General features: G+C 48.0%; 1 protein-coding gene across 8 annotated transcripts in view; it reads right to left on the bottom strand.

The window, feature by feature from the left end:
* Window positions 1-20,995, bottom strand: part of ZBTB7C (zinc finger and BTB domain containing 7C) — a 375,586-nt gene that overhangs the window by 112,326 nt on the left and 242,265 nt on the right. For 4 of the 8 annotated variants that reach the window (XM_037738966.1, XM_037738968.1, XM_037738967.1 and 1 more), the window contains one exon: window positions 18,607-18,732. The exons of the other annotated variants lie outside the window; for them this stretch is intronic. In XM_037738966.1, coding sequence (XP_037594894.1) covers window positions 18,607-18,617 — 11 coding nt within the window. In that variant the 5' untranslated portion in view covers window positions 18,618-18,732. The remainder of the gene's footprint in view (window positions 1-18,606; window positions 18,733-20,995) is intronic. 8 annotated transcript variants of the gene reach the window in all.

Raw genomic sequence — 20,995 nt, 5'->3', positions numbered from 1 at the left:
TTGTTACCCAGGCTGGAGTGCAATGGTGCGATCTCGGCTTACCGCAACCTCCGCCTCCTGGGTTCAGGCAATTCTCCTGCCTCAGCCTCCTGAGTAGCTGGGGTTACAGGCATGCGCCACCATGCCCAGCTGAATTTTTGTATATTTAATAGAGACGGGGTTTCACCATGTGACCAGGATGGTTTCGATCTCTTGACCTCGTGATCCACCCGCCTCGGCCTCCCAAAGTGCTGGGATTACAGGCTTGAGCCACCGCGCCCGGCCAACTGATATTCATTACTAGATGATTGCTAAATAAATTACTGTAACATTAATTACTAAGCATAAGTTTATATACTCTTGACTACTTATTTTTATATAGTACAGAGAGGCTACATATGTTTGGGCAAGTTAATAGCTTTTTTTTTTTTTTGCCACACAAAGAACTATACTATGAAACAATATGTACCAATAAAACATAAAATGATATATTCGTAAAATTTGCTAGTCTGCTAGATAATACTGGTATGTGACAGACAATTTGCTAGTGCCTACTTCACATTCTAAGTAAAATCTTGATCTAGAACTGACTTTTATATTTCCCAGAAGGCCTCTGGAAATCTCAAAAGAATTTTTCTTTCACCTGCAAAAAGAGATATTAAAAAAATTAGGTTTATTTGATATGTTGAATTGTGTGGAAAGTATTGTCAGAAAAGAGATGCTTAACTTTCCCTATGTTATATTTGTATGGGGTAGATGCATGTATACCATATATATTTATATGTATATTATATGTTACTCTTGTGTGGGTAAATGTTATTTGTATAAATATTTCAGAAATTGTATAAACTTCCAAGAAAATTGTCAGTATACTTGCTGTTGATGATGTGTCCTGGTATAATGTTATCAGTCATAATTTTGGTTATTGTTTAAAACACATGTGCCACAGAAATTGCCAAATTTCCTTGTCAAATGCACTCTCATCAGATCTTTAACTATGGCCATTTTAAGTCTCTTGTCATCCATGGACAGTTTTTATTTTATTCTGATTCTTCTCTGAACATGTTTGCCATCAGAATATTTTGTCTTCAACAAACAGGGACTATGTCAGGTCATCTGGGGTGCAGGCTTCTGATAGGGTTGCTTTAGTAATTTTTACTTTTTTAAAATTTTTATCAATTTATTTTTTTTGAGACACAGTCTCACTCTGTCACCTAGGCTGGAGTGCAGTGGTACCATATCGGCTCACTGAAACCTCCACCTCCTGGGTTCAAGTGATTTTTGTGCCTCAGCCTCCTGTGTAGAAGGGATTACAGGCGCATGCCACCATGTCTGGCTAATTTTTTGTATTTTTAGTAGAAACAGGGTTTCACCATGTTGGCCAGGCTGGTCTTGAACTCCTGACCTGAAGTATCTGCCTGCCTCAGCCTTCCAGAGTACTAGGATTACAGGCGTGAACTACCACACACAGCCCTGCTTCAGTAATTTTTAGACCATACCATTGAACTTAATCCAGATTTCTAAACCTCTGGTGAAGAAGCTGATAGGTTCTTAAAACTGCTGACCCAAGATCAAGCAGAGCAAGAATTAATTACATGGGACTGAACGAACTGATGAAGGATGACTATTGTTTTTGTTTGGAATATTATTCCCAGCTTTAAGGAATCCCTTTTCCTTTTCTCTTAAGCTATCTGTGAACTCACAACAGTTTAGTAGATTGTTCTTTTTTAAAACAGAAATGAAGCATTTATCTTTTTCTCCCTGCCTAACCCCTCCAGAATTCAGAAATTCTTTTTTTAGGTGTGAGGAGGACAGAAGTTCGCTCTGTCACCCAGGCTGGAGCACAATGGCGCGATCTCAGCACACTGCAATCTCCACCTCCCAGGTTCAAGTGATTCTCCTGCTTCAGCCTCCCAAGTCGCTGGGATTACAGGCACCTGCCATCATGCCTAATTTTTTTTTTTTTTTCGTATTTTTAGTAGAGACAGGGGTTTCACCACGCTGGCCAGGATGGTCTCGAACTCCTGACCTCAGGTGATCTGCCTACCTCGGCCTCCCAAAGTGCTGGGATTACAGGCATGAGCCACCATGCCCAGACCAAAATTCTTATTGAATGTTCTCATCTTCATGGAATATATGTATTTGCACAAGTTAACTAAGAATCTGTCCTCCTTGTGACAGGACATGATAGGAAATACTGGTAATATAACCAAGGCTTTGACTGGAACATCACATTTGAAAATGATGCATCAGCCGGGCGCGGTGGCCCAAGCCTGTAATCCCAGCACTTTGGGAGGCCGAGGCGGGTGGATCACGAGGTCAAGAGATCGAGACCATCCTGGTCAACACGGTGAAACCCCGTCTCTACTAAAAATACAAAAAATTAGCTGGGCATGGTGGCGCGTGCCTGTAATCCCAGCTACTCAGGAGGCTGAGGCAGGAGAATTGCCTGAACCCAGGAGGCGGAGGTTGTGGTGAGCCGAGATCGCGCCATTGCACTCCAGCCTGGGTAACAAGAGCGAAACTCCGTCTCAAAAAAAAAAAAAAAAAAAAAAAAAGAAAATGATGCATCAGATATGACCAGGCAGTCTTAAGGAATTGAAGTGGACTTGATGGACCCAGTGCTTACAATACCTTCTAGGGAAAACCAGTCTGGTACCTGGCTTACAGTGTCCTTGGCATTACAGATGAGAAAAGAAGGTCACTTCCTGCCAGGCCCAGGAGCCTTAGCATATTTTGGGAACTTCAAGAAGAGAAGATCCACCCAAATCTGTAGGTACTATAGGCAAAATCTGATGATTAGTTCTTGCCCTGGTTTCATAGCTTTCAAAAGTACAATCTGAGATTCCTTATGAAAAGTTCCGGCAAAGCAAACTTAAAAAGGCCTATGTGATCAATTATCATTCTTGCTGTACTTACATAAGTAATTAAGACCAAAGGTAATGAGACCAGACTTATTTTGTAAAGAAGAATAATCTTACTTTGATTATCTTTGATCGAAAAGAGGAGTGGTTGTGAGGAGAAATTATAGAGATCTCAACAGAAAACCATAGCACACTCTCGTGGGTTATCAGATTCCAGTCCTGTTCATTGGCTATAAGGTTTTGTTATCCACCTCTAAATTAGACTAGATCCTGCCAGCTTACACATTTTGTCAGTGCCCACTTTTCCCTTTGCTGGTATTTAACCTGGAGGAGGAAGAGTAGTAACAGGGATGGGGAAGATGAGGGCAGGTGTGTGTGTGCCCATGTGCGTGTGTATGTGTATACATGCATGTCTATGCAAGCATCCTCATGTGGGTGTGATGTGTGAGGAGTCACAGTGAGTGGAAGGACCAGAAGCTGGGCTGGGTGGCTGACTGCTAGATGGGGAAGGGGTAAACACAGCAGTTTTTTTTGTTGTTTCAACACAAAACAGGGCTCTGACACCTTCCAGAAAAGCATCTTCTCCAGCTGGCTCCAGCATACTGAGACAGAGGTTGGCCTCAGCCCTAGTGCTAGTCAGCATGCCACTGCTGGGAGATAGTGAGTATGGCTGACCCAACATACAGCCTTTCCCCATCTAGCAATGCAGGCCAAGACAAATCATCAGGGTAGTGGGTCAGCACAATGACCTTCACCCCACTGCAAGGCCAGTGAGACAAGGACTGTCTGTCTTGTCAACAGGTCAAGGTTAAGCTTGTAGGATGGATGGGGGAACAGGGCAGAACTAAATGGCCCCTACAATGATCAAAACAATGAGCTTTGCCTCCTGCAAAGACCATGTCAAAGAAAAGACCCACTGTTCACCCCCAAGAACAGGAAAATAATCATAATGGTGGCAAGCATTGTGCTAAGAGCTTTGCGTGCATTATTTCTTTTTACTCTTAACAACAATTCTATGAAGTAAGTATATTATTATTCTCTTTTTATAGAATGGCAGCTCAGAGCCAGGATCTGAACTCAGGTCACATTTACTGCCTGTAAAAGTCACTGTAAATCTTGGGAAACTGCATAACGTGGCTCAGAATAGTTTTGGATTTCAAATGCTGTAGGAGAGGCTGGCACAGTGGCTCACACCTATAATCCCAGCACTTTGGGGGGCCAAGTTGGGCAGATCACCTGAGGTCAGGAGTTCGTGACCAGCCTGGCCAACATGGCAAAACCCTGTCTCTACTAAAAATACAAAAATTAGCTGTGTGTGGTGGCACATACATGTAACCCCAGCTACTTGGGAGGCTGAGGTAAGAGAATTGCTTGAACCCAGGAGGCGGAGATTGCAGTGAGCTGAGATTGTGCCACTTCACTCCCGCCTCGGAGACAGAGCAAGACTCCATTTCAAAAAAAAAAAAAAAAAATGCAGTAGGAGAAACCAAAGCAAAGCAGAAAGTACGACTTGTTAAACTAATAGGGGTAAAACAGACTAGGGCCTTGTCTGAGGCTGTGGATGCTGTTCTGGGGAATCTCAAAGCAGAGATTAAGCAGCCTTCTGTCTCACATAGTTAGCAGATTTACCTAGCAGTGATAAATGCAAAATTGAAGTCCCTGATAGAGGCTTTATATCTCACTGATGAAGAGTAGAGGTACGACAGCCTGGATTGTGCCATGTAAGGATATGCTGCGCTAGGACTGAAGCATGGTGGCATTTCTCAGTACACGGATTTTGATCCTTTGCTAGAATTTCCTGGACAGATGCTTACAATGCAGACTCCCCAGCTCAGGGCCACTGAGTCAGAATCTAAACTCCACACCTGCATTTTTCACAGATCTCTAAGGATGCATGCTGCTGAGATGGAAGAAGCAGTGACGATTGGTAACTGATTGGCGTGGCCTTGCTGGTTAGTGGCCCCTGGGTGAGAATTGGTGCCCTTCAGGTGTGTTGTCGCTGGAGGATGGGAGCAGGAGGAGGTTTTTGACTGCTGGGTTGTATCGGAAGCATGTTCACCACATTGATCATTTCTCAGAGCTGCATAAAATGCCACCAGCAGACACAACATGGCATACGTAACCACTCCTATACTCTGGGACACTGGGGCCTTTTCCATATTAGAGCTGACATCAGGATGGACATCCTTAGACATACTGCCCTCGTATTTTGAATGACTGCCTTGGATGAGATTCTCAGAAGGATGAAAGCGGGTATGAACATGGGCAGGGTGCATAACATGGTGTGCTAAATTGCATTTTCCACTTGGGCTGACACCTGCATTGTTCAAGAGAGTCCATCTCACCCCAGTGCCACCAGCACTTCAGTCTCCTGACTCTAAGGATGAGGAAATGGAGGCTGGATTGCTGAAGCGACCTGTGACTTGCCCAGAGCTACACACCTAGTCAATGTGAAAACTGAGACCAAGAACCCAGGCAGTTCTGGTTCATGAACCAGGCATTTTGCCACTGCTGATTTCTTCAATCTCCAATCAGACGGGAGGGAAAAAAATCAAGCCTGGAACACCATTCCAGTCTCTGTTCCAATCTCCCTGACAGCTCTGACTTCAGCTGCACCTGGAGCTCGCGTTTCTGTGCTTTCTGTGGTTTCTCCGCATTGAAAACTGGGTCTCTCTTCTCTCTGCTTGAGCTCCACATCCTCCATGAGCCCTGCTGTGATCAGTCAGAGGAGGTCATTCCATACTCGCACTGTGGGTCAGATGCAGATATGTGGGTGGGGAAGCAGTGGGACAAAGGTAAGGTGACAGCCACGGGGAGGGACACAGTCCAGCCAGCCCCGCCACAGGAGGGAGGATACCGTAGGAGGGTGGGTGGGACCAGCTGGCAGTGGGCGAGGGGGTGGGTTGGCTTGCCAGACTTAGGGGTCCAAATATGGTGGGGAGGGCTTCAGTGCACACCCACCGCACCATGCGCTATCCTGCGACACAGGGTATTTACATAGGAGAGCTGGGCTCTGGCTTCCACAGGGTCCTTCACAGGGTCTCTGGTGGGCTTCAGAGAACCCTTAAATCCCCAGCTAAACCACATGCAGAACGTGTACAAGTATGTAAGCATGTTCTTTTTCTGGGGAGACAGCCTACTAGTATTCATCAGATTTTCAAGAAAGTTTATGACCTCTAAAATGTTAAAAAACAAAACAAAAGAAAACACCTCAGGTGAAAGGCAGGTTGTCGACTGGTAGAACTATAGTCGGTTTGTTGTATCAGTTATATGTTGTTTTACCCACGGTAGGGAAAGAGGAAATAATTATAGGTGGCATTTCTCAAATAGATGATTGATAGAACAGATGATTGATATATGAATAGAATAAATAAATCTACATTTAACAAATAAGTACCATAAAGAATCATTATTCACGCCACCTACATTTCTTATTTTCCACTGCATGAGAAGGAGACGGAGCTGGGAGGAGGCAGGAAGCCTGGTGCTGAGGTGTTCAGAGTCACTGCCCTCCACAAATGATCAGAGGCAAAGATAAAGTCTTAGTGTAGTGATGAAGTCAGTTAGTGGGAAAACGGGATTTGGTTTCACAACTTTTCCAGAGCTGTGTCTTGCATAAGACGGGGCACACTTGAAAATAATCATGGTGAGCCCTTATTGAACACTTAGTGGGTGTCGGGCACTGTGCTAAGCGCTTTGCAAGTATTGTCTTGTTTACTTCTCACCTGGTGGTTTGGGCAGTACTATAACTTCCATTTCACAAGGGAGGAAATGCAGGCCCAGGGATGTTAACTCACTCTCCCCAAAGCAAACAGCTGTGAGGGGAACAATGGGTATCCGAAGCCAGGCAGGGTGGGTTCCTGGCTGGGGCTTCTGGTGCCTGGCCTTTGAGAGCAGTGATATTGTAATGTCAGAATCAACCCCAACTCTATCTTCCACAAAAGGGCTGGACTCTGAATATCGAAAGTCTCCTCTTCCCTTTGCCTTTAAAGGCATAGTGAAGCATATACACTTGAAATTATTCAGGCTGATTGTTCATTAGATGTTACTGAGCATCTAATGATATAGGCCAGATAACATATAAAAGGCTTTATAGTCAGTTTCTTATTTTCACCCTTACAAGATTTGAGGGTGAGGATCAGCATGCCCATTTTACAAATGGGGTACTGAGGTACAAGGAGGTCTAGATAAACTGTATAAGGTCAGCTAGCAGAGGGAGGGGAGCTAGACTGCACCCCATCTTGTTTCCGCTTCTCTGCCCCTCCCTCGGTAATATAGGGCACAAAGGTACAAGGGGATGGCTTCCTTGTTGGGGCCTCCATGATGATTAGGGCATGAGAAAAGACCCAGGGAGCTTGCCGCCATGATCCAAAGGAAAGAAGAGAAGGAAGGAAGAAGGGAAGAGAAGAAAACATGGATTTTGAAACGGGGGTTATATGTCAGGTAGCACCAAGATGTTGATGAATGATCCAAATATATTGCTACAATTTCAAAAGTCTTACAAAAGAGAGACACTGGCCACTGGCCACAGGACTGTGGATTAGTCCACCCTGAGCCACTCACTCCAGGATATACTCAGAGGGATGACGATGTCTTTCTGGAATTTGGCTCTGTTCTTTGAGGTCAAAACTCCTGGCCTCATGAAATGTTCTTGAGAGGTTCAAGTAAATATGGGAGCACACACACTCCATGAAAATGGCACTTCCCTCCGTCCTTCCCCTCTCAGGGTTTTGAATTTGGTCTGGAAGCCCTAGGGCTCAAAAGGCATGAAGCACAGGAGGCTGTAGGAGCAGCCAACTCTGAGGACAGGGTCAGGAAGTGACTAGTGTACAGAGTGATGGCTGTGGCTCAGGGTCATGGTTGGGAAACCCTGAGAGGGAGGACTCTGAAAGCTGTGTCAAGCCCAAGGGCCAAAGCTGGATGCAGAGTCTGAGAGGCCTTTGGCAGCGGTAAGCAAGCAGGGGTTCCCAGTGTTCCCAGTAAGCAAGCAGGGGTTAGGGCAGGGCACAATCCCGAGCATGCGGCCCTGTCACCTGCGGTCCTGACAGGTAGGCATGACCAAGGGTCAGGAGTCCATCTGAGTGGCCAGGAGGTCAGTCGAGAGGTAGGAGGAGTAGGAGGAAGCAGTCTGAGGATAGACCCCAGCTCTCACAAATGACCCGGGAGCCTTAGGGATACCCAAGCAGGACAGAGGGAGATCTTAGGGATACCCTCTGCTGCCAAAGGCCTCTCAGACTCTGCATCCAGCTTTGGCCTTTGGACTTGACACGGCTTTCAGAGTCCTCCCTTTCAGAGTTTCCCAGCCATGACCCTGAGCCACAGCCATCGCCCTGTCCACTAGTCACTTCCTGATGCTGTCCTCAGAGTTGGCTGTTCCTTTGGCTTCCTGTGCAGGTAGGGGCAGAGGCCTGGGGCTGTTCTCTGGCACCGGACAAGGCCTGAGCTGTAACCAGGGAGACCAGGGGAACCCCAGAGGCCTGTAGCCATTGACTGCATCCCAAAAGCCAGGCCAAGCCTATAGCTGCCTTTCTTTCATGGCAGTCTCCAAAATCTGCCCTGTTCAATTCTTTAAGGGTTTCCTCTCCTGACTCAACAGTCCCGTTGGGTCTGGCATTTCCTTCCATTTTAGAAAATAAAACTTTGTGCTTCTTAAGACTTGAAAGCAATATAGACACCTTGTGGAAAACTTGATGTGTCTAGGACTCTATTATAAAGGCAGCTTTTTCACCATGTGTTCTTTACTAGCCATTTGATAGTGAGCATCATCCCATAATACACTTGTCCTCATCCTCCATCCCGATGTTTCCCACTGCCTCATTTCAAGTCTTACCTGCAAGTGCCTCTGGCATCTGTGTCCTCTGATTAAATGAGTCACACTCTGAGTTATATTGCCACTGCTAAATGCTCAAGTCCTAGTCTCTTTATGGGAATTGTTTAAAAGATCTGAAGAAGTCAAGTCTGCATAATAGGAACCCAGAGAAACTCTCACCGGCAATGCCAATCCTCACCCAGTGCTGCCTCCTAGAGCCACCAAATGTGGGAAGAGCTGGTGCATAACTGAATTCTCATTAGCAGTCCCCTACCCCATATTCTCATTTGCCATCTGGTCCCATGTAGGCTTGGAATCTAGAAAACTCAATGTTTAAATTGTGCATAAAACAGGAGTAAATAGGCCCTATGTGTCGCAGGCCCCAAGGGAATGTGTTAGTGCATGTATTCTCTCATCTCTTTTCTTGGTCCCAGATTATTTTTTCTCTCTCAGGTTCTTGGCTCTGTCCCCGATACAGGAGGTAGCCAGATAAATGAGGATTCCCTGTAACACTAATATTCTTTATGTTATATAGGGTTTTATTTATTTGAAATGTAAACGACTTCCTTCTCAGTGCTGTAACATTTGTGTGGTGTGGTCATCTCACCGCAGGAAGGGGATGTGCCTACATCCTATATTTCATTCCTCTGGAAGGCTGAGAACTACCACTGGTTTAATGCAAACCAATCTAGAGTTAGACTAGAAAAACCAGATTTTTACATCTTACTTTATCTCAAATTGGATGGTGTGACTCTAACCGGGTTGGAATAGAAGATATTCAGACTGTCAAAGTTGCTGGGGTCCTCACAGACCCTACAGACCCACACTCTCACTTGACCCCTATGGAAAGAGGGTGTGCCCAAGGTTACAAAAGAAGCCATTGTCTAATCTCCTTCACAAGGGACCTTATGAAATGACTAATAACATCCTGTGTAGGAACGTGTGCATTTATAACCCGCCTTGTTCCCAAAAGGATTTGAGCCAGCTTACAAATGCGCCTATAGTGCAAGGTAAACACACATCAAAAATAAGGAAGAAAAATGAGGCAAGGGAAAAGTAAGAGGGAAGATGGAGCCAGGATTCGGGTTGCATTCAAGATGAACGCCAACAAGACCTGTGCACATAACACGGCATGGCTACAGACTTAGTACTAAGATGCTGGCAGCCGAGAGGAGGGCCAAATACGCCAGCCCCGTGGGGCTCTGCTTTCTCGTTCTTAAGATCTCGTCATTAACCCACAATACACCCCTTTTCTTTCCAGGTATCGATTTTCCAGTCTGTCAAATGGGCAAATCCTGCCTTGTAGGATCTTTGTGAGGATCCGGTTAGAGCTTGTCTGTAAAGGAAAGCACTTGAAAAGTAAAGTGGGACACACACAGAACTTACCATCTCGGTTCCTCGGCTGTGTCTTTGCAATGTATAAAATACTACTCACTTTCCATCGGCTGATGGAGCCACCAGATTTAAGCTACTATTGTTGGTCAAAGTTAATTCTGTATACATTCTTAAGAACATCAAACACTGCCTAAACAATGGGAAGTCTCATGACACTTCCTGTGCTCAAATTCCATCCATTTCCATCATTACACCTTTTTCTCTTTCTTTGTTTCAATTGGGAAAAATTAAGGTACTTAGCAAAGAACAGCAGGGAATTTCAAATTTAAATAAAGTGTAAGTCTCCCTTAGAATATTTGTTTTTTTCCCCCCAAGAGTGAGGGGTGTTGGATAACCAAGAGAAGAGACCAGGATTGGAAAGGGAGAGTGGCCCCCATTAGGGGAATCTCTGGCTGCAGATTGGCAGGCACTGACCCTGCCTGGCACTCAGAGGCTTTCCTCAACCTTCAGTGTTAGGGGTGGAATAAGGCATCTTCTGAACACAGGCCTGAATTTTAGTTGAGAGTGAACCAGTGGTCCAGGGTAGGTAAGCTGCGATTCCAAAGGGTGGAAGGGAGTAGAACGACCAACTCTGGCCAAGCAGAGATCTGCAGGTGACCTTAGCCCAGCTGCCTTTATGTGGCTTTTGCCTATAACCTGGGAGTTCTCTCTGAGAAGAGCTTTTCAATAAATAAAAGCATTAACAGCAAGAAGAAACATACAAATAATACAGCAACGTAAATAGCATAGAAATAACAATGAATAATACAGACAATAGGTTTGGTTTTGGACTGAACATGGGAAGGTTGCTATGGGGAAAGGGGTCCAGAAATCTCCTCGGGAACTCACTGGTGCCATAAGGCAATAAGAGCTGCCAGAGCCCACTGACCATGGAGAGATGAGGAAACAGGGAGACGAACCAACCCCAGCTGGGAACACAGTCAGGTAAGAAGTGGGCTGAGCTTCTTCATGCTTCTCAAAGTGGAGCCCTTCGTGCTTCTCAAAGTGACCGTTTGAAGGTTAATATTATTCTCCCCATTTTACAGATGAGGAAACAGACACCCAGTTGGTTACATTACTTGTCAAAGTGGCAAGAACCTGGCAGTCCCAGCAGAAAGGCAGCACTTAACAGCAGGGACTCCAAGGCAGACTCTGCATCCTGGTTCTGCCATCTCACTGTGTGATGTGATGAGACTAAAACATCTCATTTAGTTTTAGACTAAATGTTTTAGGCGCTCTCTGCCTCAGTTTCCTCATCTGTAAAAGCTGAGTAGATTACCTGAGCCAATATTTGTAAAGTGCTTAGAACAGCCGCTGACATATATCAGGTGCCATGTAAGCATGCTAAAATAAACACATCAACTCCTAGTGCCTGCCTCTGCAACTCCCAAACCAAAATAAGCCAATGGCAAAATGCCACGTGTGCACCCCATCCTGCGGGAGAAATTCAAAGCCCACTCAGTATCAACTAAGGTGGTCATTTGGGGGTGGAAAGAGGGGATAAGGCTTGAGGCAGGTGGGGAGCAGGCACTTGGCAAATATCCTACATGCCCTGGGTACCGTCCCTTCCTCCTCTCTCTTTAAGGATTTTGCCAAGAAGGAACACATAGGCTGGATAAATCTGTTCCAAGCAGGAACAAAACAGTATCTGGCCTGGACAAACTGACAAGTTAAATATGCCCAGGTTACCACCAGGAGCAAACACTGGCTCCCAGCCCTATTTCTCTTTTTTCTCTTTGCTTTTGGTGGATTTGTTTTGGTGGCTGCCAAAGGTGCCCATCAGGAACGATGGGTGGTTTGCTTTTGGGCAGGGCTGTGAAGATGTCAGGCAAACAAGTTACCTTTCTCATGACTCTGGCCCCTGCAGTCTACAGGATGACCATGGGTCGGAATGGTGCTTCCCGAAGCCACGGGCACATATACACAGGAGTTGGGGCTGGGAGACAGGAGTCCAGCTTCTAGCCCAGCCCTGCCTCTATGGGGCTGTGTGTTCTAGGGCAAATACTTCTCCCTCCCTGGTCCTTACTGTTCTCCTCAGCAAAATGAGGGACATGGAGGGGTAGGGTGGGGGTGATAAACTTGAAAGACCTTTTTGGCTCGCATCTGTGAGTCTGGAGGAAGCATTCTGGGGCCAGAGCTGCAGAATTCTGAATGGCTGTTGGGTGTGCCTACCTTCTCCTGGCCCTTGTCTGCAAGATTCAGTTTTGATTATTGATTTGGCAGTGCAGTAGAGTGTCCTATGTCCCTAGCCCAGCCCTGGTGGAAACAGAAGATAGACTCCAAAAGAAGAGGATGGCAAGTGGAGCATGTCAGGCATAGCCTTCTTCACCTCACCACCCTGTCCATCCATCTCGAGGTTTTCAAGGCACCTGGTTTTACTGATAACCTGGAGTGGGCATAAAGCTGCTGGGGGAAGGGACAGGTTACAGTGGGGCATGAAGCTGATGGCAAGTTCCTGGGCCTCCCCACACACAGTGAGCTTCCCAGAAGAGGGCAGGGGCCGGGGATATACGGTGTAGGGGAAGGGATGAAGGCCTGGCCAACTGCTCCACTTCCATCTTTCTTAGCCCCTTTCTCAGAGGGGTAGGGAATGCTGAGAGAGTCAAGCCCACTCCTGGCCTCAAGGAGCACAGCCACATTCTGTGTTTTCCTTTTCCAAAGAGATCAGAAGCTTCTGGAAGAGTAGGGGTCATGGCTTATCTTTTTTCTTTTTCCTTTTCTATTCCTATTCTATTTTTCTATTTCTATTCCTTTTCTATTTTTTTCCTATTCTATTTTATTCACATAAAAAACCTGCACATGTGGTAGCTAAGCACACTGACCCTAGAGTCAGACTGCTCTGGTGTGAATCCCAGTGGTCTTCCACTTATCTGACCTCCGTTTCCTTGTCTTTAAAATGGGAAGAATGATAATTCCTACCTCATAGGGATCTTATGAGGATGCAATAAAGCAATACTTATAGGACATTTAGCACAGGGCCTGGCACCTGGAAGGTGGCCAGTGAAAAGACTTACCAAGATGAATGGAGCTGAATTGCTTCTGCCCAAAATTCATCATCACAAGAAAGTCACATGCATATTCCTTTCTTGCTACTACACATTACATCTGCATTAATTTATTCATCAGCTCTGTGTCCACAGGTGGTGCAAAGATCAATTTACCAAACCAAGCTCAGCTCTCCTAAGTTTCAAGTCAGTGAGGTTCCTGAACTTCTACTATATGCAAAATATTATTTTAATCATTCATTTCAGCCTCTTTCTTCTCCAAATACTTTATTAAAATTGGTAATAGTAGCCTGAATGACCTGGATTCCTCCTTTCACTTTTTACCAAAGAGCTGTCCCCCTCCCACATGCCATAGCAGTGTTCACAGACAGCCAATGCCCAGCAGGCAGGACCCCAGAGGCATGAACATTAGGTTCACAGAGTTCTGGGCAGCCCAGAGCCCAGGGGCCTCCCACCCCCAGAAATGCTGGATCTGTGGGGCTGTGGTCTCTTCACACAATGCCTGGCAGGATTGCAGGATGACAAGAACCCCTGCAGGAACAGACATGCCTTGGTCTTTTGCAACCTGTTCAGATATTGGTTGAGGGTAATGAATGAAAGAGTCACAGCATTAATCGCTCTTATCTGGAGTTGCCAATTTGGCTCATGCTTGGACCCACTTCCAGACCCACAGTCTCCTCCCACACAATGACTGAGCTTGAAGTGACCAAACATGATGCCAGGCTCCAATGGGGCTCACTGTTGGCCAACTACCCTGGAGAAACATTTTGCTAGCACACTCAGTGGGAAGGAGCTAGAATCCCAAGCACCATGGAAGCCCCACTTCTTGCAAAAGATGTATTAATCCAGCCCTCTTGTTGGGGGCATGTTCATTCATTTCCCCAGTATTTACTGAGCAACTACTCTGTGCCACACAGGTGCTATGCTAGGTCCCTAACACAGAGCTACTCTAAACTTAAAGCACAGGGTAACAGCAGGCACACTGGGATGAGGAGCTAGGAGGCTGGTCAGAGTTGTGGCTCTGCCATTAACAAGTAGTGTGACCTTGGGCAGGTCGTCATCTCTGGGTCTCAAGGGCCTCATCTATCAAACCCAGGGCTGGGCTGAGGATGCCTATGGTCCAGCTGTTAAAGATCCCGGTTATTTAATCTATTAACTAACATCCCTGATGTATAAATAGTGGCAATCTTGGTCAAAGAGCTCCAAGCTTGCAGAAAACATAAGCTTAGCAACCTAACAACCTCCCCTTTGGCTCCTGTTTGCTACCTGAAAATGTAAGAACTCACAGCCTCAGGATGAGAGAGAAGCTGAACTGGCTGCAGGGAGAGTCACCTGGAAGGGCAGTGGCACTCTGAGGGGGGAGCAGGTGGCCTTCTTGATGTGATATGAGGGAGCCTTGAAAGGCCTCCACTGCCCCAAATATTTCCCCCCGCCCGCTCCCCATAATCTGGGGTCCTGCATCTGGAATTCTACCATTTGAAACAAAAGGTTTTTTTTTTTCTTCCCCCCGCCCCCTGTGGGAGGTTGGGTGGGGGGGCTTTGATTGCAGACACCTTCAAGCAAAATGCACACAGCCATGAAAAAGGTGTGGTTCCCACCCTTTTAAGGTTGCTGGGATCTTCCCTGCCTGCCAGCAGGGGCCTGGCAGCCTGTGGGCCCTGGGTCCCAGAGGCTGGAGGAGGGCAGGACCTAGAAGGGACCCTAAAGGGAGCTAGGGGGAGGAGGGTCTCCTGGACTGACTCAAGATCTCCTTCACCAAGTCCCAGAGGGCTTGGGGGACGGGGGCAGGGAAAGACAAAGAGAGAGCATGTGCAAGATTTGAGCTCTCCAGGAGGCTGGGAGTGGGAGAGACCAGGGCAAGAGCCGGTGCCTCCCTTTGGCTAACTGATCCCTTGGAAGAGCCAGCTCAGCCAGCGGAGGAAGGGAGGGCAGGTCAGGAGACAGGGTGGGGCCGGGATGAGAGGAAACTGTAAAACCAACGGGGCGGATTCACGAAAAATTCCCGAGCGTGGTGAGGGTAGAGGGTGCTGGGCAGTACCCCAGTTCGCCAAGCCCATGTTTCTTCAGTTGCCCGGCCTGTTCAGACTGGTTCGCCCACCTTTCCCTCCCTGCCAGCCTGGCTCTCCTGATCTCTGAGAAAGCAGAATCTGGGACGTGAAACAACCACAGCCGCTCTGCCCGGCCACAAGCGCCCCGCACTCCGGGCCCGCCCGCAGCCCCCTTCCCGGGCGCCCTGCCCCGAGCCCCGCCCGCTCCCTCCCCTCGGTGCCCCAGTGGCCGCTCTCTCCTCCCGCGGAGCCCTCGGCCTCCTCCCCTGCACCCCTCCCTCCGCGCGCCCCTCCTGGCGGCCGCAGCCTGTTCCCCGGCCTCTCCTCCGCATTCTCACACCGCTCCAGCCTGATATCCCCACCCACTCGCCTCCCCGGGAGGCCGCGGCTCGGCGCGGCGCCGCCTCTACCCACTGTTACCCGGTTACGGCCAGGGAGGCCGGCGCCTCCTCCAGCGGGCGGGACCGCACTGACCCCGCAGGGGGCGAGGCGGGGCTGAGAGGGGTGAAAGCAGAGGCGGCCCCCTGCCGCCGCCGGCCGCCCACCCACCCCCAGGCAGGGCTTCGTGCCAGGCCCGGCTGCAGCTATCAGCTGGGTGGAGGGCAGTGCCAGCTGCAGGCGTCCCCGAGACGCAAACACCACCCCAGGCCCCAGCCTCCTTCCCTGGCAGCCTTCTACCTTCTACGGGAAACAGAGCCCCGGGGAGCTAAAAGAGGAATCCAGCAGCAAGAGGGAGGCAGGGGTTCCACCTCAGAGGCAGGGCGGCACTGAAGCCCAGCTCACTACCTGCTGGATGACCTTGGGCAAATGACTTCTCTAGGCCTCAGCTGTTGCATCTGTAAAATTGAGATAATAATAGTATTCACCTCACTAAGTGTTTCATTTTGGTGCCTGGCACATAATAGGGACTTCATAGATAGTAGTTATTATTATTACCTCTTCCCTGACATCTGGGGTTTGGCAGAGGGCTGTCTAGGCTGCTCGGTCATGAAGGGTCTGTTAAGCACCTATGTGCAAGGGAGGTCACTTGGTGTGGTGGAGTCTTGGAGTTAGATGTGGGGTTGAATCCTGGCCCTTTCACTTCATAGCTGGGTGTGACCTTGTAAAAGGTCTTTCTCCTCCCCCAGCTGAAGCTCCCCCACAGTACGGACCGGTCATGCCCATCTTCCAGGGCCAATGCTGAATTGAATGAGAATGTACAGTGTCCAGGGCAGTTCTCAGCACAAAATAGTGCCTCTCAGTAAATAAGAGACGCAAGATGGAGAGGGCAGGCTCAGTTTCTGCTGCAGAAGAGCTCTAAGGAGGTAAGACCTATGGGAGAAAAATGCCACTGAGGAGATGAACATTCAGTGCTGAACATGAAGTCAGTGGGAAGGGCTGACGGTCTAGGAGACTGAAAATGCTAAGAGTGGGATCTCAGGCACCGGTGGGGGATGTTTCCTAATGGGGCCCATGGGTCCTCAGTAAAGCAGCAGCCACTGGGGCCTGAGAAGGGATGTAGGGGTGCTGGAATGACTGATGTCACCGTCTGCTTCATTGGAGAGGCCCCAAAGATGGCTTGGCCATCTCCCTCCCATCCTGACCGGAGAAATGAAAAGGACAGTTGGAAAATCAGCCCTGAGCAAAATCTCCTCCCTTTATAATGACTGTGAATGTGGTGGGGCATGAGCATGGTCCTGGACTGTGGCTGCGTGACTCTGAAGCTGGGTTCCCTCATGTATAAAATAATGGCCTGGCCAGATGCCTTCTAGGCCCCTGAGCTCCTCCCTTCTTGAAAGCAATGCTTGCTCTGATCCATAGGAATGTTGGGAGAAGCCACACGTGCAGGGCCCATCATCAATCCCATCACCCATTCCATGAACAGGCTGGGTGCCCTCTTGAATGAAATGGAAATGGAGAGAGGCTTAACAGTGGGACAGGCTCCCCCAAGCAGTCCGGGAAGACCAGCCGCCCCACTGAACGTGTGTGACTCTGAGAGCTGGAATCAGCCCATCCAGCAGATGTCCAGCCCTCTTACTTACAAAGAAACAAGGCCCAGTGAAAGGACTTGCCCAAGTTCATGTGTCTCTTGAGAGGCAGAGCCGCCTTTCAATCCACTGCACCATATTGCTTCAATTAATTTCATTAACAGTGACAAAAAACCAGTAAGCTGGTGACCAAGGCCAACTCAAGTCTCTTTGAGTCCATTTCATGAAAGCAAAATGGAAATCCCTTAGCTTCACTACCAGATAAGAAAGTTCTTTGGGAAGTGAGAACACTCCAAGCAGCCCAAGACCCGCCATAAACACTGTCCGAAGCTGGAGGGGTTAACTAGGTGGGCAGTTGGCGGCCGCTCCTGCCAGGTTAGAGAGGATTTGCCTTTATGATCAGCACTGCAGTCTCCATGAAGACAGTCCAAGGACACTGGGCTCTGAGCACTAATATGCATTTTTATTCTACAATAATTTTCATACTAAGTTCAAGAGGCACCAGCTCCAAGTACATAAAACCAAATCAAATTAAATTAATTGATTTTATTGAAACCTGCTGCAGTTGTATTCAAGCCCACAGCCAGGGGCATGCCCCTCATGAAATACCAAAGGGGCTTTTGAAATAATTAAATTAATCACACCCTGGGTTATGCACAAGGGCTTGCTCCTGGACTCACAGGCAGGCAGGTTCCCGGTCCCAGCACAGAGCAGGAGAGGAGCATGTGGCTGCAACACAATCACACAATGTGGTGCTGCGTAGGGGAGTTGAAGACTCAGACTTCTCATTCCAGGGTAAGCCTTTGTTCATGCTGTTTTGGCAAACATGCACAGACACACACTCACGCTCACTCATACACAGTCACACCACCACTCACACTCACACACACATATACATACCCATACGTATTCATCTGTTAGAATTCCCTTCTCTCTCCCTGCCTACCCGTGGTTCAGATCAAGTGCCCTCCTCCTCCTCCTCCTGATCTTCCTTCTTTAACCCACCAGGACCCCTCCAGCACGCGGAAGATGCTACTTTCTTGTTGGCTATTGTTTCATAAGCACCTTTTTGCATCTCTAAGTAAAGGCTAGTAAGCCCCTTGAATACAGAGAATGGGCCTCCTTGCCTTCCCTGGATCTCTCAGAAAACTCAGTATAACCTAGAGTGTGAAGAATTTTTAAGTGCTGTGCACTTGGAAGGAGCTCCAGACATTTATTAAGCACCTACTGTGTGCTAGATACTGTTCAGGTGACTTTAGGCATATTAACTCATTCAGTCCTCACCATGGGCCCCCACCCCCCGTATCCAACCAAGTTGGGATTGCTGTTGTTCTTATTTTACAAATGAAAATAGAGAGACATAGAAAGGTCAAGTAGCTTGCCTAGGTTACCCAGCTGGCAAAGGGAGCAAGGGTAGATTACTTCTTAGGAAATCTTAAAGCAAAAAAATTCTATACATTCTGTTGCTGATCAAGAGGTGGATCACCTTCTGCTTGAACACATTCCCACCAACAAGTATGGGTACAAAATCCTAGCATTACAGGTGGAAGGGACACTCACCAACCCTTCATTTTACAGAGGAGGAAGTTTGTAGTCCAGGAAGGGGAGGGTTCTTGTCCAAGGTCACAAAGCAATTTAGAGGAGAGCTCCTGGCCTCCTGTGGCCCATAGCTCAGAGAAGCTCTGCCTGGGAGAAATGTTACTGATTATTCCAGTTCCTTGTGCATCCAGATTTAAGAAAACACTCCGACATAGCCCGTCCTTTAGAGACGATGAGGGTCCAGTGATGAACAAGAATTGCCCTGCAGAGCTGCCCATACTCTGTGGCCCAGGTCCTCCTCTGTATTCACGGAGCAGACCTGGGCAGAGTGAGAGGACCTGGCCTTGTTAGGGATCAGACCCCCAAACTGTGGCCTCATCAGCACCTGGTCTTGTCCTTGTTTTAAACTGCTGGGACACCTTCAAAGACAAAGCTTGTCACTCTGTCCCTGTTGTGCTATGAGCTTTCAAAAGCCCCTGCCCCTCACTGCCCGGCCCCCCAGTCTGTGCTCCTTCCACACCTCTCCCATTACCAAATGCTATGCCCTCAAGGTTAACTTCAAAATAGAGCCCTGGACTCCAGCCAACAAGAATCTCCTCCCTGGCTCTGAGAACTTGAGCTGCTTAATAGGAATGGGGAACTTGAACATTGTAACCATGACAGCCCCTCTTTGCAGGGTTTGCACAGCTCTGTCACAAGCACACATATTCTCTGCCACATAAGCCTCATTTTCCGGATGAGGAAACTCAGGTAAAGGGTGGTAAGAGGCCTGGAGGCCAAGCTAGTAGGGCCTGGATTCAAAGCTGGATCTTTCTTTCCCTCTTTTTAAAATGACCAACTATTCTTATTAATAGTGTAGCATGCTGGCCGGGCGAGGTGGCTCACGCCTGTAATCCCAGCACTTTGGGAGACCAAGGTGGGCATATCACTTGAGGCCAGGAGTTTGAGACTAGCCTGGCCAATATGGTGAAATCCTGTCTCTACTAAAAACATAAAAATTAGCCGGGCTTGGTGGCGCACACCTGTAATCCCAGCTACTGAGGAGGTTGAGGCTGGAGAATCGCTTGAACCCGAGAGGTGGAGGTTGCAGCGAGCCCATGCCACTGCACTCCAGCCTGGGCAACAGAGCCAGACTGCATCTCAAAAAAAATAAAAAAATTAGTATGGCATGCCTGTCTGGCACACTGCACACTGCATTATACATTTTTCCCAGATTTTTTGACTGAACTCTTTGATTGCTTCTTTATAGGAGAATAATTTTTTAGATTGTGGTAAATGTTTATACTTACATATGTATAACATAAATGTTGCTATTTTAACCATTTTAAGGCAAAATTCAGTGGCATTAAGTACATTCACAGTGTTGTACAACTATCACCACTATTTCCAAAACTTTTTCATTATCCCAAACAAAACCTTAACTGTTAAGCAATAACTTTCCAACATTCCCCTCCTCTGAATCTTGGTAACTGCTAATCTACTTTTCATCTCTGAGAATTTGCTGCTTCTATTTATTTGTTTATTTTTGAAGAAATAAGAACCCTGGGTAGGAGGAACCTGCCTATCATAGATGCTTCATAGAAGAGGCAGCACACAATGTCTTGCTGCCCTTTGTGTCTGCAGAGCCCATTCTCTTCACCAGGAAGCTGGACTCCTCAGCTTCTCAGACCCTTGGTTTCTCCCCACCTCCCTCCCGGGGATGCCGTGGGGGTAGGAGTCCTGACATGAGTGATGTCATCGCAGGGAGGGCCAGTCCTGCAGAAGCTCAGGGTCCCGATCATGTGCAGGTAGAGGCACCTGGCCTAGTCCTGAGCATTACCGACAGGACCAATGAAGCAGTGTTTTAAGGGGAAAGCAAAAGGAGTTTCCAGCAGGGAGGTGGGTCAGGGAGTGACCCCCAAAGCGTCCAGGGCCTGGGCACTACACTGCCACAGGCAGCCAGGGGCGAGCCTTGGATGAACCATATTGGGCACATTTGGTGATGGTTTTGCTGAAGTGGGCCTGGAAGCTGTTGGCCACACTGGAACAAGGCTCTGGTACCTATTGGGCGCCTCCTGAGCTAAAAGGTGGATCCGTTATGATATCCTTACTGGATGGGAGGGAAGCTCTTGAGGCTATTTCCCCCATCGCAGCCCCAAGTCCCAGGAAAAGGCCTCTTCCTCTTCCTCTGACCTCAATCTCAGCTGAAAGCACACAGCAGAGCCAGCTCAGCCCTCCCCCTCTCTGGTCCTCAAAGCCTCGTGCCACCCTTATACCCGAGCTGTCTGTGCTGGTTCTCTGCACAATGGCCATCTGGAGGTAGTCCTGTGTCTGGTCCTTCCTTGGCCGGAGGCAATGTCCAAACCCTCCCTGCACCCTTCCAGGCCTCCCGCCCACTCCTGAATCTCCACTTTGAAAGCTTTCCACAGAC

This window comes from Cebus imitator, unplaced genomic scaffold (genome assembly GCF_001604975.1).
Source record: "Cebus imitator isolate Cc_AM_T3 unplaced genomic scaffold, Cebus_imitator-1.0 Scaffold60, whole genome shotgun sequence".
Taxonomy (NCBI): Eukaryota; Metazoa; Chordata; class Mammalia; order Primates; family Cebidae; genus Cebus; species Cebus imitator.
Note: the sequence above shows the minus strand (reverse complement) of the source record. Positions and strands in the feature narration are given on the sequence as shown.